Here is a 16,795-nt window from a genome sequence, read left to right on the forward strand (position 1 = left end):
TCTTTTTGCCCCATGGGAGGAAATGAGGTTGTCAGCTCCTGTCAAGAGGTACAGTCTGAGAAACCCACAGGGGCAGCTCTGCTCTGGCTGTAGGGTCGCTGTGAGCCGGCATCCACGTGATGGCTGTGGTCAAAGCAACAGAAATGTGGCCCGAGACGTCAATGGGGAGAAACTCCCAAGACCCGGAAAGGGCAGGCACCCCTTCGAGCCCAGCCCTCACTGGTCACCTGGGTCCCAGCACAAACGCACACCAAGTGAGGTTGAGGGTCTTGGCGCCCTCGACTGCCTGTGACTCACTCATCCCAGAGTCCCTGGGACTTTCTTTGGCATCTCTACGCCCCCTCCATCTGCGGCATCCCTGTTGATGGGAAGGAAAACAGGGAGGAAGTGTGGAGGCTTGGAATCCTGGGGCCGGATGTCTGGGAGGTCACCAGGGGGCCGGCTGGCCGGAAGCAGGAGGGGAGGGGAGCGAGGTGTCCAGGCCCATGTGCCTCTGTGCTGGGAACTCTGCCCGGGGCCACCCCGGCCAGCAGGCCCTGGAGTGCTGAGACTGAGCACCTGGGGGGGGGGGGGCAGAACAGCCGTGTAGAAGGGAGTGCTTGCCAGCACCCCTCACTCGTCCACGGAAGCTGCACGGGAAAGGGGGCGTCCAGCTTGGAGGGGGTCCAGCAAGGGCTTGGCAGGGGCGGGAGGCTTGGGCTGAGAGTTCAGAGTGTTTAGGGGCGTGGGGAGAAGAGCGAATGGAAGACGTCATTCTAGATATATGATCCCCACAGGGGCTCTGCCATCCCTGGGGTGGGGGGCACAGTGGGAGGATCCGGGGTTTCAGAGACAGGAGCCCACCCTGGGTCCTATCTGATGCACAAGCCTGCTTCTTTCTGGAACAGGGGCATCGGGCCAGGGGAGTCTGGGAACCTACCCGCCACACGAAAGGCAAGCCTGTGAGAGCCGGCAGCAGGGTCCAGGGAACCTGTCAGAGAAGGAAGGTGTCAATAGTTTCCCCTGAGAGGCAGCCAGGGGAGCCCCAGCAGTGCTGTGGGTGAGGCGCCGGACGGGCAACCGTTCAAACCCCGCAGCTGCGACTCGGGAGAAGGACGAGGCCGCCGGCTCCTGTGAAGAGTTACAGCCTCGGAAAGCCCGCATCGGGTGGCTGTGGGTCGGAAAAGGCTCAGTGGCCTCGGGCGGCAGACAGGGATGGACACGCAGTTGGCCTGCACCCCACCAGAGGGGCCATGCCCAGACCCAGAAAAGCAAGGTATTCCTGGCAAGTTCCCACTATGGCGGGTCCCTCTGTATCCCGGACACACTCTCTCTCTCTCTCTCTCTCTCTCTCTCTCTCTCTCTCTCTCAGGGAGGGAGGTTGGGGGCAGCAGCTTTGGGAAGCCCCATGTTGTCTGGAACCGCCATCCCAGGGGCGCAGAGACAAGCCCCCCTGGTGGTGTAGTAGTGGTTACACGAGAGGGCGAGGCCCGCAGTTCTTATCTATTCAATGCTCCTCAGGAGACCCACCCGGCCGTCGCTGCGCACGCACCGAGCACCTTGGAAACACCCGGGGCAGTTGTGCTTGTCCGGCAGGGTCTGAGCCACAATCACGGCCTGGATGACAAGGGGCGGGCGATGTTTGGCTCTGGCCGGTGAGGGTTTCAGAGCCAGCAGGGCAGAGGGACCCAGGGTGGGCCCAGCTCAGAAGCTGCTGTGCGTGGCGCTGGCCGCCCTCCAGGAGGGGCGTGCTCGCTGCCCTCGGCTGGCTCCCGAGAGCCCTGGCAGCGCTGGGCTGAGGACAGAGAGCTCTTGTTCTCATTGCTGCCCGGCCCGGCCGGCGCTCTTGTGTGCAGAAGAGGCCCCACTGCCTTCGTCCTGTGCTCCTGAGCTCAGTGGACAGATGGGGCGGCTGTGGTCACTCATGTCCATTCTTGGAAGCAGAGGCATAGCCAGAGGACGGCGGTTGTGGCCCGTGCCCTGGACGTCACTCAAGGTGGCAGGTGGGGAGGGGGCACACTGAGCGGTGTCTGTGCAGAGAGGCTGTGAAGCAAACCATCTCTGCAGCCAGCGCTTCTCTGATGTTCCCGTATGAGCGGCCGAGCATTCAGGATCGGAACTAGCCACCCTTACCCACCCGGCCAGTCGATGCCCACTCATGGACACCGTGCCACAGAGCAGAGCTGCCCCACAGGTGTCCCGGGCCGCCATCTTCACTGGAGAAGACCTCCAGGCTTTCTCCCACAGGACCTGGGTGGGCTTGACCCCCGGCCTTTCAGTTAGCCGCCAAGCACTGAGCCACGGTGCCACCAGGAGCTGGTGCGTTTTCCTGCAGCCTCAGGCTTCGTACCGTTCCAACAATCGAGGTACGCCAAGCTGGCATCGTCCCGCTGGCCCCTACCCTCGAGACGCTGTGTGCAGGGGACAGAGCTGCCCTCTAGGGGCTTTGCAGAAGCCATGGAAGGCCGTCTTTAGGTGCTGTTCTCAGGCTGGCTCGGAGCAGTTAACTGCTGTGCCAGCAGGGTGTCTTGGAAACCACACGTCAGCAACCTGCGTGTGGGCAGGCAGCACAAGGGCTGCCCCTTGGGTGGGTTTGTTGTTATCATTGTCCTTGGCATTGCCCACCCCACCCCCAGAGAGCTGTGGCCATGAGGCCTGGCCCAGGCCCAGTGACTCCTACCCCAGGGGCCTGGTGATTTCTGAGGCCCTGTCACTTTCTGGTCCTGGCGCAGGTCCATCTGCAGCGCTGATACTTCACGCAGAGACGTCACTTCTCAGATCCGTACATGGAGGAGTCCGTGCTGACCACAGCAACCCTGGGGGCAGGGTGGAGCTGCCAGTGGAGGGGTCCAGACAGGACCTCTGTACAGGAGTAGAAAGCCCATCTTTCTTCCATGGAGTGGCTGGCCATTCTGAACTGCTGACCTTGTGGTGAGCAGCCCAGTGCAGAACCACTCCCCCACCAGGCAGGCACGCCGTTCATTTCATGTGTGGGCTACTGTTCCGTCATCCCCCCCACCTCCCCCACACACACACCTGCTCAGCATGTGTCTGTCCACAGACCCGCCCACTCTCATTGTGAAGGCAGGGTCTGTCTGGCTCAGCATTTACCTGGGGAGTCTCCACCCTGTGTGCCCCTCCTGTGGGAGTCCTTCCCCTTGGTGGCTCATGCTGGCCTCCTGTCCTGCCTGGCAGGTGCCTGGCCTTCCCCCCATGGTGATGGCCCTCCCGTCTGACAGGTCACCGTCAGAGAACGTTCTGTTAGTGTGTGGCCGTCTTCTGGACCTTTGTCACAGTGATCTCCTACGGTATTCATCTTTCAGTGCCTCCGTGTTGTTCGTTGCTCAGCAGAGTCAAAGTGACCCTGGAACGCTGGGGTGTGGCCCATGGGGTGCAGGTCCCGTAGTTGGCTGGTCCGTTCTCCCCAGGGCCGGCATCAGGCCGTCCCCATCTGTCTGTGTGCAGATCCCACTGTTTCAGCTCCTACCTCTCCAGTAAACTTTACCTAAGCCAGGGTTGAGGGGTCATGTGGTGTGCCCATGGCCAGCTTTTGAGGAAGCTTCCCTACAGTCAGTGTCCCCTTGTGAGAGATGAACTCATCTTGACCTTCCCAAGGGGTGGGAGTCATCCGTTGTGACGTGCCATACGTGTGTGGTGTCCATGCCACGGAGCGATCACGACTCCATCCTAGGTCTCCATTCCCAGATCAGCTCCTGCTTCTTTCCCAGCCCTCATATGCCTCCCTCCTCCTGCCCACGTTTCTATCTCTAGAAATGAGCTGTGGGCTGCCCCATCTCCCAGTCCCTGCCACACGTGCGCCTGTATGGCAGCAAGAACCCCTACAACCATCACCGCCCTGGGTGGCCCCCGTGTGACCTGCTGGCAGACCCACTCTGACCCACAATGGCCCCTGGAAACAGCAGAACCACCACCACGCAGGGTCTCCCGTCCTCTGTCTTTATGGGGGCAGATCCCCAGAGCTTTCTCCCGTGGGGTGTCTGGGGTGGGGGCGTTCCAACTGCCTGCCTTTCCATTGGCAGTCAAGCAAATTCCCCGGGCTGGACTTGCTGTACTGAGCTGCAAGCCTCCGTTACAGAGAGCAGGTGAGGTGAGCACACAAGATGAAGACCAGAGGCCCAAGCGTCAGCTCCCGCTCTTGGGGACGGCCCGCTCTGCTCCCAGGATGGGGGGCGCAGGTCACCCACCAAGCAGTTCTTCCAGGTGCCTCTGGGTGAACAAGCCCCCGCCTTTCCCTGGGAGGTTTGTGCCCAACACTCAGGAAATCCAGCTGCATGGAAGACAGAGAAACCACCAGGGAACGGCTCTGCCAGACAGACAAGAATTCTCCCGATGTTTGGGGGGGGCTGGGGTCAAGATTCAGGGCACCAGTTCTGTCGCCAAGGGGCGTCTTTGTCTCTTGCCAGCTTCAGTCCCCCGTTCCGTAGAGACACCTGGTGTGGGTCTTCACGTCTGTGTCTGCTCGGTTGCATGTGCAAGTGTCTTGCACGCCTCCAAAGACATGGGCAGAAGCCAGCCCGTCGGTCACATTGAGGCCCTGCCCGGTGTAACCAGCCCCATACCCAGGGTGCCAACAGCCCCCCGGAGAGCAGGCCTAGGGCAGGCCCGAAGGGAGGGGCCAACACGTGTCCTGTGGTCACGGGCTGGCTCTGCGAGTTACGAAGGGAGGCGAGGGGTCATTGTGGCATGTGGCAGCAGCAGAGGGGACAGGCTGAGGAAGGAGTGGGGACTTGGGGACACACTCCTCAAGAGACTGATCCAGCCGGACTCCTTGAATGTCTTCAGAAGGGAAACAGGTTCTTCCTGAGCAAAGAGGAGTGTGTTTCCATCTCCTGTGTGTCCCTGGCCTGTGGACTGCCCAGCATCCGGGCAGAGTGCAGGGCTGGGGGCCAGTCCCCTCCCTGTACTGCCCAGTCTATGCCACAGTCGCCCTATGGGGCAGAATGGAGCTCCATCCCGAGAGAAGTCACATCTTTCTCCCGGGGGAATCCCAAGGGCCAGCATCCTTTCCCGAAGGTGACAACCCAGAAGAGTGTGAGGGCAGGTCTGCTCCCCATGAGGTGGGTCGTCGGCACCCAGCATCCTCCTCAGGGAAAGCTGGCCCTGGTGGGTGCAGTCTTCTCGCTCGGGGCCCAGATCTGAGAGTCTCATCCTTGTCAGGTGTCGCATGACAGGGTAGGGGCAGAATTGCCCCTGGGGTGCCCTTGGCTGTCACCTTTACCGGAGGTCGCCAGGCCTTTCTTCAACGAGCTTTTGAGGCAGGGGTCAGCTCATCTCTCAATGCACTGACACAGAGTGGACCCCGATCATACTCGCCCTGCAGGGCAGACTAGAACTGTCCCCCGTGCATTCCCGGGGCTGTCCATCTGTACAGAAGCAGACCGCCCGTCTTTCTCAGGGACCACTGGGTTTGAGGGAGGGTCTTGGTGGCGTGGCGGCTGCAAGTTGTGCTACAATCAGTGTTGGCAGTTAGAAACTACTCTGAGAGAGAAAGACGGGGCTTTCTACTCCCCGTGAAGAGTCACGTCTCAGAAACACGCGGGGGCAGTTCCGCCCTGTTGCTCTGAGCTGACATCGACTCGGTGTCGGTGAGTTTGGTTTGGGTGTGGGTTTTGGTGGGCTCCAAGCCCGGCGCTTAGCCCGCAGCGCTACCAGGGCTCCTTGGTGCCTCAGAGGCCAGAAACATGCCTGGGAATCTTGGCAGGAAGTGCTCTCTCTCCAGAACAAAGCGCCTATTCAACTCAATGTGGGTGTGCGAAGGGCCCCCGGCCTCCGGGTCCCAGCAGGCCCATGCTAAGAACCCCAGATTAAGGTTTGATTTACGCGAGACCGATTTCGTCCTCGTGTCTCTGGGCTGCAAGTCAAAGAATACCACAAAGCCAGCGACTTACAAGAACAGACGCCGACTGCCTCCCATCCCTGGGAGTGGGGGTCCTCATCAGGGTGTGCTCCCTGCTGGCCCCATCGGCCTCTGAGGGTCGGCTCCCCCTCCCCCAGCTGCTGGAGGGCCCTGGGCTTGTGGGCCCAGCTGCCTGTCCACCCAGCTCTTCTCCTCTCTGATGAGGTCACCTGTCATGGGGATAGGGTCGGGGTAGGGGGTTCTCAGGACCCACCCTCTCCCAAGAGGCCTTACTTAACCTTAGCTGATCACGTCTTCTTAGACCGGTGGTTCTCAACCTTCCTAATGCCAAGACCCTTTAATACAATTCCTCATGTTGTGGTGACCCCCACCCCCCCAAACATAAAATTTTCATTGCTACTTCATCACTGTCATTTTGCTACTGTTATCAGGTGACCCCTGTGACAGGATCATTCAAACCCCAAAGGGGTCATGACCCACAGGTTGAGCTCCATTGTCTTAGACCCTGTTGCTCTGCCTGCTCACCCCCTCAGGTAAACAGGAGTTAGGACTTAAGCCTGACATTTTCTTCTTATGTATTGGAGGAGGGACACGCAAGTCGAGCCGTGACAGATTCCATCTTTTAAAAAAAAAAACCAAAACACCTCAAATGTGCATGGCGTGAGGAGGAGACGCTACCGTCTCCTGACGGACCCCCCTCTGAAGAGTCGGCTCCGTGTGGAATCCCAGTGGGGGGTGTCCGTGGTCGTCATTCTAAACCACGGGCCGCTCCTTGGGAGGGAGATGAGGCTGTCTGCTGCCCGTTGAGGGTTGGTCGGGGACCCTGTAGGCGGGGTCGCCGTGAGTGGGAATGGGGGGCTGGTGGGGGACTGGGTGGGGAGACGCGACGGAACGGAGAGGGTCTGAGTGGGATTCTGAAGCGCTTTCGTGGCTGAACCTTCTTGGGGGGTCATAGCCGGGTGTCTGCGTCCTTCCGACTCCCAGTGCCGCGTCTCCGCCAGCCCACCCACCGCCAGCTTCCCTTCGGCCGAGCGCTCGACGGGGCGCCCCGGGCGCCTGGGCGTCCACTGCCGGCTGGACCTCGCTTCCTCTCCGAGGGCTTCGAGCTGTGGGACGACCTTTGCTGGGCGCCGACGTGGGCGGCCTCGGCTCCTCCCGGCTGTGGGTCCACAGGAAGCCCGTCTCCCTTGCCCATAACCCGCTCCCTGTTGGCTTGGTTCTGTTTTGTTCTCTCGGCGTTCCACGGAAACCCGCCCCGGGCCGGCCTCTCCCTTCATGAGGCCCCCGGTCAGGCGGCCCCTCCCCAGGCTCCCAGCGCCGTTCTCGGGGGGCCTTGCTTCTCAGGCCAGGCGGCCTGCAGGAAACAAGACTGTCCAACCAGTCTGGGTGCTTGGTCCGAAAGCCCCCCGCCAGGGCCGAGGTCCTCGCTGCGGCTTTCCAAGCGCAAGTGGACAGCACCGTCAGCGTGCTGCATGTCCTCACTGCGCAGGCGCAGGCCGTGGCGAGGCTCAGTCTCCTCAAGGCGCAGGCGCAGGCCGTGGCGTGACACCTCACCGTGCAGGCGCAGGCCGTGGTACTTCTCGGTCTGTTCACCGCGCAGGCGCAGGCCGTGGCATGACACCTCACTGCGCAGGCGCCGACCGTGGCATGACACCTCACTGCGCAGGCGCAGACCGTGGTACTTCTCGGTCTGTTCACCGCGCAGGCGCAGGCCGTGGCACAGCTCCGTCTCCTCACTGCGCAGGCGCAGGCGCAGGCCACGCGGCGGGCTGCCTGGGACTTGCTGCGTGGCCACGCGAGAACGCGAGGTTTCACCGGCTGCAAAGACAGAATCATCTGCTACATCAGCAGTTCTCAACCTTCCTCAGGCTGCGACCCTTTCGTACAGCTCCTCATGTGGGGGTGACCCCCAACCATAACATGATTTTCAAGTCTACTTCATCACTGTCATTTTGCTACTGTGATGAATCGTCACGTAAATGTCTGATAGGCAGGCTGTATCTTCGTTGTTACAAATTGAACCTCATGAAAGCATAGCGATGAATCATAAAACAGTACGCAATTACATATTGTGAAATATGTATTTCTATGACAAATAAATGAAATTTTGTCTGGAAGCATGGTGTGGCATGAGCAACAGCCTTAACATAACAACAGTAAACTACATTGCCACATTTTATGACAGTATTCGTAAAAAGCCCGTGTCAGTGTGAAGGTTGAGATAGCGTCTCACCGGATCAGCGTGTCTGCATGTGGGCAGACCCGCCTGGAGACAGATAGAGCCGGGGTGTCTCAGTACCTAAGACCATCGGAAATACGTATTTTCCAATGGCCTTAGGCGACCCCTGAGAAAGGATCGTTCGACCCCAGGTTGAGAACCACTGCTCTAGGAGATACTGAAAACTTGCCCCGAGTCACGGTATCTTCAATGGCCTCATATGCACTCTAAGGTTGACATTGACTTCTAAGGAAGCCCGAAGAAGAATCCAGGCATTTGATTTGCAGTGCCAGAAGAAGGATTTTGGCAGCAAACCAGGCTGCCGAAAGGACAAACAAATCCTTTTTTTTTTTTAATTTGGGTTTTGGTGGGGGGTTTTGTTGTTTGTTTCTTGATGTTGCTTTTAAATGTAACCTTGAAACTTGGCAGCACCCCTTTAGGCGGTACCCCCTTTCACGCAGAAAGCAAAAAGGAATCCCTGGCCCGCACTCAACTCGCCGAGGCCAGCAAGAGGTGGGACGGCGTTTACATAAAACTTTCTGCTTCCCACACGCCTTGGGCTCCCGGCAAGGAGGCTACAGGAGCCTGGCTCCTCTCCAGCCTTGCTTTGGGCTTCCTGACCCGGCAGGGCGAAGACATCCCTGTAGCATCATAGAAACAGAGTTCTCTCGGGTGAGTCAGCGTCCCCCTGGACCATCCTCTGTTTGAAGTGGGCTGAGAAGGCAAATCGGAACCAGATGTGATGTGTCTTCGGCCAAAATGTAAGCCACCATGAGCAGCGTCAGCCCCAATGAGGCCCTGAACCAGCCCCTGAGCCCCACTCAGCAGAGTCTGTATTTAGAAAGGAGCCCAGGGAACGCCACAGGAGCACTTTCTAACCGCCTTCGGGGAAGCAAACACGGGCGGAAGAAGATGAGGAATTTCTGGCCCTGGCCCTGGCCGGCCCTGCAGGAGGGTGGCAGCTAAGTTGCCCTGAACGCCCGGCTAAGGTAGAAAGGGGGTGTAGCAGATGAGAGCATCCAATATCACTGAGCGACCCCAGAAAACCCAAACCCCTTAGGACAAATACAGACACACTGAGTCCTACCAAACCACGGAACAAACCAAACCCACTGCCAGCCGCTCGATCCTGACTCACGGCGTCCCTGTATAGACAGTGTCTGATGCTACCCATCTTTACAGAACAGGAAGCCTCATCTTTCTCCCAAGGAGCGGAGGGCGGGTTTGAACCGCCCACCTCGCCGTTAGCAGCCCAAAGCTTAACCCCGCGGGCCAAGGAGTGCTGGTGATGCTGTGGGGTGGGTGAGTGATTCGAGCCCACAAACTGCTCCGTGGGAGGAAGACGGCTCTGACAGTCTCGGCAACCCCAGGGAGGGCTCCTGTGAGTCAGTGGGCTTGGTGACGCTCCAAGTGGTTTCATCGGAGGGATCTTTATCCATCGCCCCCTGTATGCGCCCCTTTCATGCAGTCACAGGAAAGTGAAGTCACTGCGTGTGTGTTCGAGCGTGCGAGAAGTAGAGGGAACAAGATACCTGCCAGGCAGCCACTCTCAAGGGTACAGTCGGTCGGTGGCAGGACTTCCATCTGCCAGGTTGCAGGACCGTCATGGCTCTCTGTCTTTAAAGGTGTTTCATCATTTCCACAGACACGCTCTGGCTCTGTCACCACCACCGGGTCGGTGCCGACTCACAGCGACCCCGCAGGACAGGATTGTGCTGCCTGCCCCTGTGGGTGTCCCACAGGGTGGCTGCTTATGGGGGCCGACAGCCTTATCTTTCTGCAACTGCCCACCATGCATTTGCCTGATCTAAATAATCCATGTAAATGGAAACACAGTATCTATCCTTCTGCGTTTGGCCGAGGAGCCTGGTGGTGCTGTGGGCTAGCCATCGGGCTGCTAAACCTGAGGTCAGCAGTTCGAACCCACCAGCCACGGCAAGGCAGAAGGATGAGGCTGTGTGCTCCCATGGAGATCACTTGTCCCGCAAACCCTCGGGAGGGACTCTGTGCTTCAGGGCCTCGTGAGTGGGAAGTGGCCCCACAGCCGCCTGTTTGGCCCTTCAGTTTGCGTGGGGCTCACTCCCTTCTCCATGTGCCAGGCTTCGTCTCCCGGGGTGTCTGTCAGAACTGTACCTCGGTGGCTGAGCGACATCCCGGGGCAGGCATGGGACACACTGGTTTCTCCACAGACACGTGGGGCAGCTCCATGTTTGGCTGGCTGTGGATGAAACTTCCAGGAGTCCCGGTGGCAAACCGGTGACACGCTGGGTTGCGAACCGGAGGGTCAGCAGTTCGGAGCCCGCAGCTGCTCCGTGGGAGAGCAATGAGGCACTCTCTTCTGAGACAGCTAGGGTCTCTGAAGCCCACAGGGCTGTCCTACCCCGTCCCCTTTGGGTCGCTGTGGGTCGTCTTGGTGGCAGGGGGTAGCTGGAGCACACGGAGCTATCAAACAGGAGGACCAAGCCAACCCAGCAGCAGAGAAGCGTCTACAGCAGCGGCTCTCCACCTTCCTCATGCCATGGCCCTTTCATACAGCACCTCATGTGATGGTGACCCCCAACCATAAAGTTATTTCATTGCTACTTCATCACTGTCATTTTGCTACTGTTAGGAATCAGGCGACCCCTGCAAAAGGGTCTTTCGACCCCCAAGGGGGTCGTGACCCACAGGTTGAGAACTGCTGGTCTGCTACAGCCGGTCAGCGGCCCTAGCGTGGGGCAGTGGTGAACAGACTGTGTGCACGGGGAGTATAACAGTGGTGGTTTCGGTGGTAACCGTAGTCCCGGGTGATGACATCACTCCCGTCCGTCTTTCCCCGGTGTTGGGGGCCGCCAGCAGATGCCGACTCACCACCCGTGGGTGGCAGAGTGGAGCTGCCCCGTACAGGGTCTCCATGGCCGACTTCTTGACGGGAGCCGGACCCCAGTGCTTTCTCCCTCGGAGTGGGGCTGCTGGTGAGCTGAGCTCCGCTGATGGAGTCCTTCCTGCTCTGTCAGGAGGGAGGGGCCCTGGTGGGGCCTGAAAGGTCAGCAGTTTGATCCTAGCAGAGGCTCTGAGGGACAGCCCCACTCTGTCGTGTGGTGTCCACCCACGACATCAACCGCACTATCCTCCCACGAAAGTCCCCGGAGCCTGCAAACCGGGAAGGCCGAAGCTGGCGGGAGGGGCAGAGGAGCCCAGCCCCCCGCCCCGGCGACATGGCCCCGTCCCCTCCCAGGACCTGCCTGAGTGGCTTTCAGAGTGGAGGCCCCCAAGGATGCCTCCCTGCAAACTCTAGGTGAAGGTTTAGATTAGGACGCACACTGCCCTCTGAGAGCCACAGCCATGGAGTGGGTGCTGACTCTGCGCCGCTCAGTGGGTTTCCGAGACTGCGACTGTTGACGGAGTGGAAAGCCATGCCCACTCCCTTTGTGCTCTGTCCATTCGGAACCACAGCCACCCTGCAGGACAGCAGAGAACTGCTCCCTCAGGTTTCCCAGACAGTGCGGGCCTCCTCTTTCTCACTTGGAGCGGCTTGTAGGTTTGCACCCATGACCTTGCCATTAGCAGCCCAATGCCTAGCTCACCGTGCCACTAGGACTCCTGCCTATGGAGGAGGAGCCCAGGATTAGGCAGCAAGGGCCCACACAGCTCACAAGCACACACTCCCTCCCTGCCACCGTGTGGACGCTGACTCACAGTCACCCTGTAGGACCAGGCAGGACGGCCCATGGGTGTCCAAGGCTGTGGCTCTTTACGGGAGCAGAGAGCCTCATCTGGCTTCTTTGGAGCGGCTGGTGGTCTTGAACCGCCCCCTCTGACGGAATGCTTTCCAAAGCTGGTGCTTCCAGCTCGGTGCCTCTGTGTTCCCGAAGGTTGCGTAGATGTTACGGTGGTTATCAGTGCCCACACACAGCACCCCTGCGGGCCACCCTTGAGTCGACCTGCCCCATGGAGTGTCCTGGGAGGCATAGCTTTAGGGGAGCAGCCAGGCCCTAGCAAGACCCCAGCCACTGTCCCAGGGACCCTGTTCACAGAGGTTGTTGAGTGCCACGTCTGACTCCTGGAGATCCCATGTCCCAGGGGAGCGCTGCCCCCACAGGGTCTTCAGGGAGCAGATGGCCAGGCCTTTCTCCCGCAGAGCACCTGGTGGGTTTGAACTGCCCACCTCTCGGTTAGCAGAGAGCACTTACCTGCCACACCACCGTGGTTCCAGGCCGTCGGTGCCAGCAGCTGCCTGTGAAAACTCCTCTCATTGGGACCCGGCTTGGGGCTCAGATCTTCCGCACCCAGAGAGGTCGTGGTTACCTGTTGCCATGGGGACAGCATGCCTGGGGCACCCTGGTTTGGGGGAGAGAGATCTCAGGCCTTCCTTCTAAGCCGTCTGACCATTCCATAACAGCCCAGTGCCTTGGCCATGGACACCACCCCAGGCAGCCTTCGGAACAGTGGAGGGGGTGCCCAAAGGAGCAGGTGCCCAGGCCAGCAGCCACCACAGGCTCTATCCACCGAAGGTCGCTCTGTGTCTCCCCTGCACCCAGCCTGCGTCTGCTTCCCTGTCCCCATTAGCCCGGTGCTGCACAGCCAATGCGCTGGCTCTGGGCCAGCACCCGGTCAATGGAAGCCCAGCCCAGCCTGGGATCCCTCTGGCGGGAGCAGGGAGGGGGCAGGCCTGCTGGAAAGGGCCGTTTCCCGTCGTTTGGGGAAGCTGGCCCATGGCAGATGAGGAATCACAAGGTCCCCAGCATGTCCACACTGGAAGCGGCCCAGGATTCACAGGGTCAGAAGCTGACCCTCTCACCTCACGCTCCCACCCCCTATTCAGCTGGGCTGTCTGCAGCCAACAGGGTCACCCAAGGGCCTGGCTGCTCTTGCTGCTGGCGGCTGGTGGTGCATTTGGCTTCTTCCTCAGCACTGGACGGTCAGTTTTACCCACAGGCCCCACGGCGTCTCCAAGTAACTACAGCATGCTCCCTCCATTCTCATGAAGGAGCTACTTCTGACGGACGGAGACAGCCATACCATAGAAACAAAACAAATGCGCTGCTGTCCAGGAGTCCTGGTGGCAGAGCGGTTGCGTGGCAGAGTGGTTATGTGCAGAGTGGTTAAGTGGCAGGGTGCCGACTGCAAGGTCAGCGGTTCGAAACCACCAGCTGCTCCAAGGGAGACAGACAAGGCTGTCTGCTCCCACAGAGATGGATAGCCTGGAACCCACAGGGGCGGTTCTGCTCCGTCCTGCGGGGTGGCCGAGAGCCGGAAGCAGGTCAAGGGTGGCGGGCTTAGGCCCAGCTCCAGTCCTTCCTTCATCCCCCAAAGAGGGAGAGAAGGTGGCAGTGTTCTGAGCCTTATCTCTGGAGGCAAGTGAAACCCTGTTTGTAAAGGGACTGTGAGCATTTCCTCCTTCCCCTGGCCACTCCGCCCCCTGGCCCGGGGCACAAACACAGCTTTGTTCCCTGCCACTGCCTCTGATCCATCATCTTCGTCCCAACATGCATGGATCACCTTCAACAGAACGCCGGCCCAGTGGCTGGTGCGCTGCGACCGGGCACACACCGGCCGGCCCTGCACCGTGCTGCGGGGAGAAAGGCAGTGCCCTCAGGACGCCGGACTCACCCCCTCTCCTTCTTGTGTTTTCCAGAGATTGAGGCCAAAGAAGCATGCGACTGGCTTCGTGCGGCTGGCTTCCCCCAGTACTCGCAGCTCTTTGAGGGTATGTCAACCCCCCGCCCCGCCCCGCCCCGCCCAAGGCTCCTGAGACCTCACCCGTGGGGGCTCAGGCCCTCCTCACAAAGTGGCCAGTGCTCTGGGGATCTCGTGGTCCCGGGGCAAGGGCAGAGCTGCAGAGCTGTCAGGGCTGGGGGTCCTGGGTGAAGACAGAACTCTCAGGGCTGGGGGTCCCGGGTGAGGACAGAACTGTCAGGACTGGCGGTTCCGGGTGAGGGCAGAGCTGTAAGGGCTGGGGGTCCCGGGTGGGGACAGAGCTGTCAGGGCTGGGAGTCCCGGGTGAGGGCAGAGCTTCAGAGCTGTCAGGGCTGGGGGTCCCGGGTGAGGGCAGAGCTGTCAGGGCTGGGGGTCTCGGGTGAGGGCAGGGCTGTCAAGGCTGGGGGTCCCGGGTGAGGACAGAGCTGTCAGGGCTGGGGGTCCCGGGTGAGGACAGAACTGTCAGGGCTGGGGGTCCCGTGTGAGGGCAGAGCTGTCAGGGCTGGGGGTCCCGGATGAGGACAGAGCTGTCAGGGCTGGGGGTCCCGGGTGAGGACAGAGCTGTCAGGGCTGGGGTTCCTGGGGCAGAGCTGTCAGGGCTGGGGGTCCTGGGTGAGGACAGAGCTGTCAGGGCTGGGGGTCCCGAGTGAGGACAGAGCTGTCAGGGCTGGGTGTCCCGAGTGAGGGCAGAGCTGTAAGGGCTGGGGGTCCCGGGTGAGGACAGAGCTGTCAGGGCTGGGGGTCCCGGGTGAGGACAGAGCTGTCAGGGCTGGGGGCCCTGGGTGAGGGCAGAGCTACAGAGCTGTCAGGGCTGGGGGTCCTGAGTGAGGACAGAGCTGTCAGGGCTGGGGGTCCCGGGTGAGGACAGAGCTGTCAAGGCTGAGGGTCCCGGGTGAGGGCAGAGCTGCCATCCAGACAGTTAGCCCAGGTTTGATCTCCAGCCTACACAGACAGAAGAGGGACTTCAGAAACCCTGGTGGCACCCTGGGTTAAGCATCTCACGTGGTTTCTTTGTCCCCTCTGCCTTTGCCAGATCCGGGGGCTTATTCTGAGACCAGACAGTGATGAGTGGCAAACTAGTTAAACACTTCACTTCTAACCGAAAGTCTGGTGGTTCAAACCTCCCTCCTCCTCACCCTGCCCCAGCCATGCCATGAAACCCACTGCCCTCAAACTGATTCTGATGTACAGTGACAGCTCTCTGTGGGTTTCTGAGGCTGTAACTCTTTACGGGAATAGATGGCCTCATCTTTCCCTCATGGAGTGCCCAGTGGGCTTGAACTGCACCCCTTTGGGGGTGCAGACTGTGGTGCGGGGGACGGTGGCTCCACTCTTCTCCCCTCCCTGCATGAACACAGCACTGGCTGGTCTCACCACATGCTCAGGGTTGGCACCAGGGCTCCCTGGGAGAGAAGTCCTGGTGTTGGGACATCTTCTCCATGGGGAGATGCCACCCCGTCCCGTCAAAGGGGCTCGGGAAGGTTGCAAGTCAGGAAAACATCTGAGGACACTGAGCTTGGGGTATTTCGGGAAATGTCCTTCTGGAAGGCAAAAAGAACCTTGCTCCAAGCCAACCATTTCGCGTGTGCTGGTTGGGATAGAGGCCATGCCCAGCGGTCTAGGCCGGGGGAGCCAGAAAGACAGACTGTCTCTGGGTCCATGTCAGCCTGGGTGAGACCGGGGCGAGCTGAAGACATCCAGGCCACCCGACACCCAGTTGTGGTCAGTCACCATCAAGTGCTCCTCATCCCTGCTCACTCGGCATCCCTGGACGCACATACTGTGACGGAAGCAGAACCATCTGCCGGCTTCATGTTGTCAGCGTGCCGGGGGGCTGGGGTGTAGCTGCTGCTCAGACCAGTGCTGGTCCAGAAACCTGCTGGACTGGCTGCGTGGGGCCCATTCCCCTGAAACACGGTGCCTGAGACCCTCCCTCTCTCCCTGGCAGACGCACAGTTCCCCATCAACATCGTGGCTGTCAAGGACGACCATGACTTCCTGGAGAAGGACCTTGTAGAGCCTCTTTGCAGGTACAGCCCGGGGTTCCCTCATCTCTCGAACGTTCGGTCTCTCTGCTGTGGGGAGAACTCGGTGGGCTTTGCCTGCTGGTTTGCTTCATGGTTTCCTAGAGGTCACTTGATCTCTAGAACTTCAGCACAGAGAACCCAAGTCCTGTGTGTCTGGCAATGAGGGTGGGCAGTCCCGGAGCTTAACTCCTGGGAGGAGACGGATGAGTGATAGGTAGGTAGATAGAGAGATGATGATAGAGCATGGATGCATGGATGGATGGATGGATAGATGGATGGATGGATGGATACAGAGAGAGAGATGGATGAGAGAATGGATGGATGGATAACTACATTAGATATGATCGATACATATGATATAGGTAAATAGATGAATGACTAGATGGTCGGGTCGGTAGGTAGATTAGAAAATAGAAGAGAGGTGAAAAAGAGATATGATTGAGATAGCAAGAATGGTGTTAGAGATGATAGAGACACAGAAATGAAAGAGATGATAGAGAAAGAGATTGGAGAGATGTAGAAATGGAGATGATAGAGCTTGAAAGATGAAAGAGCTGTAGATGATAAAGAGATACAGAGAGGACAGGCAGGTAGATATGATTGATATTATAGAGATATGATTGATAGATGTGATGTCTATGATTGGCACATATGATACACATAGATAAACAAATAAGTGGATGATAGATGTATTTGATACATATAATATAGGTTAATAGGTAGGCAGATAGACGAATGGATGGATGGTAGAGAGGTAGATGATAGATAGACATAATCGATACATATTATATGGGTAGGTGAATTAGCAGAAGGTAGGTAGGTAGTGAAAGATGACTGGTAGATGGATAATAGATAGATATGATGGGTATCTATGCTGGAAGTGGATGAGAGGTATATGGTATGTAGGTAGATAATGTTTGATACATACACATGATATAGGTGACAGGTGAATGGGTGGATGATAGTGTGTGTGTGTATGTATGTATATATATATATATATATATATATATATAT

General features: G+C 59.0%; 1 protein-coding gene across 1 annotated transcript in view; it reads left to right on the forward strand.

Annotated features, from left to right (window-relative positions):
* The window catches only part of STARD13 (StAR related lipid transfer domain containing 13), a 107,941-nt gene that overhangs the window by 58,822 nt on the left and 32,324 nt on the right, over positions 1-16,795 (forward strand). Inside the window, exons 2-3 of the mRNA XM_075562756.1 lie at positions 13,693-13,764; positions 15,703-15,784. Coding sequence (XP_075418871.1) covers positions 13,693-13,764; positions 15,703-15,784 — 154 coding nt within the window. The remainder of the gene's footprint in view (positions 1-13,692; positions 13,765-15,702; positions 15,785-16,795) is intronic.

The sequence above is a fragment of the Tenrec ecaudatus genome, chromosome 11 (genome assembly GCF_050624435.1).
Source record: "Tenrec ecaudatus isolate mTenEca1 chromosome 11, mTenEca1.hap1, whole genome shotgun sequence".
Taxonomy (NCBI): Eukaryota; Metazoa; Chordata; class Mammalia; order Afrosoricida; family Tenrecidae; genus Tenrec; species Tenrec ecaudatus.